This window comes from Palaemon carinicauda, chromosome 28, assembly GCF_036898095.1.
Source record: "Palaemon carinicauda isolate YSFRI2023 chromosome 28, ASM3689809v2, whole genome shotgun sequence".
NCBI lineage: Eukaryota > Metazoa > Arthropoda > Malacostraca > Decapoda > Palaemonidae > Palaemon > Palaemon carinicauda.
This window is the reverse complement of record NC_090752.1, coordinates 2,270,838-2,272,092: the sequence shown is the minus strand read 5'-3', so window position 1 is coordinate 2,272,092 and position 1,255 is coordinate 2,270,838. Positions and strand designations below refer to the sequence as shown.

Sequence of the window (1,255 nt, the reverse complement as noted above, 5' to 3'; positions counted from 1 at the left end):
TCGGCAACGGAGGCGGCGACATCATGCACATTCCAAACCCCTCCATCCAATAGGAGACGCTGGCATCGAAGGCGTTGACCCTCTCCCCTGTGATGCCAAAGTAATTGACGGTGAAGTTCTTGTCCTTCCTGTGTACCATCCCGAGCATCCCGGTCCAAGAGCCGTTGTCGAAGGCCCCCCATTTGAGGTCTGGTGGCTCCGTGGTCAAGGTGTAGCTGTAGTTCAAAACCAGGGCAATTGCGTCCAGCATCTCGACCTCGACCCCATCTCCAACGCCTTCCGGTTCGGTCTTGGATTGGTACAGGTATGGAAAATCGTCGTACCACGTCCCCAGGTGGAATTCGTACCCTTCGAAGGATTCAAAACGGTCGACGAAAATGTCCTTCAAGCTAACAGACTTTATACGCGAATCTAAAACGTTGATTAGACGCAATGGCTCCCTTCTTGAAAACGGCAATAACGTATACACTCCCACAACGTCATTAGGCCGACCGGTTTCTATCCTCGGTTGAAGAGCCGTTACAAGGGTAAGCTTTTCTATGTCCTTGAAGCTGTCGTCCATCAGGATGTGGAATGGTTCTTGTAACAGGCTGTAGAGGAGGAGATACCTGGGATTCCATCGGAGGGATAAATCTTGGAAAAACCGAGTAGGATCAGACTGGAAAACTATGACGTGTATGAAGGCAGATCCTCGAAGGACTTCAGAAGTTTGTTCTTCGCACCAAAGTGATGCATCATCCTTCAGATCAACAAGAACGATACTTATATTGTGGTTAATCAATGTCATCAAGAGAGACTGTATTAAATGACTGTTAATGCTTTCATCTATATACAAAACTAGATTTTTATCTGATAGAGAACCGACTATGACCTCCAAAGCGGTGAGAGAATGTCCATTTTCGGGTTTAAATCCATCAACAAAAGCGCATCGACTTGCGGGAAGAAAGATGAGAAGATAACAGAGAGGCTGTAGAAAGCTGGAATATAGACGATGTCGCTTCATCGTACGAATGAATAAAGTCCTCGTATACCACGATTATAAGACTCAGAATGCCTCTTCTGCAACTCTACTGATTCAATTCCCCCTGACAGACATGCGCACCAGGGATATAGATCTGGCTAAATAAGTCCTCCTCTTTTAAGATGCAAATGGCTGGTTATACCGGATAGATTCCGCATGCAAGGTCTAGTCAAAATGTGATGATATGTCCTCATTGCTTATTGAAAACAATTGGGTGGGTGTATGTTAAGTTTC

At 45.8% G+C, this 1,255-nt stretch overlaps 1 protein-coding gene across 1 annotated transcript in view; it reads right to left on the bottom strand.

Moving 5' to 3' along the window:
- LOC137621382 (ionotropic receptor 21a-like) overlaps positions 1-1,003 on the bottom strand; it is a 10,181-nt gene extending 9,178 nt beyond the window's left edge. Inside the window, exon 1 of the mRNA XM_068351680.1 lies at positions 1-1,003. This exon is cut by the window's left edge and continues 92 nt beyond it. Within this exon, the coding sequence (XP_068207781.1) occupies positions 1-1,003 (1,003 nt within the window).
- Between the last annotated feature and the right edge of the window lie 252 nt (positions 1,004-1,255).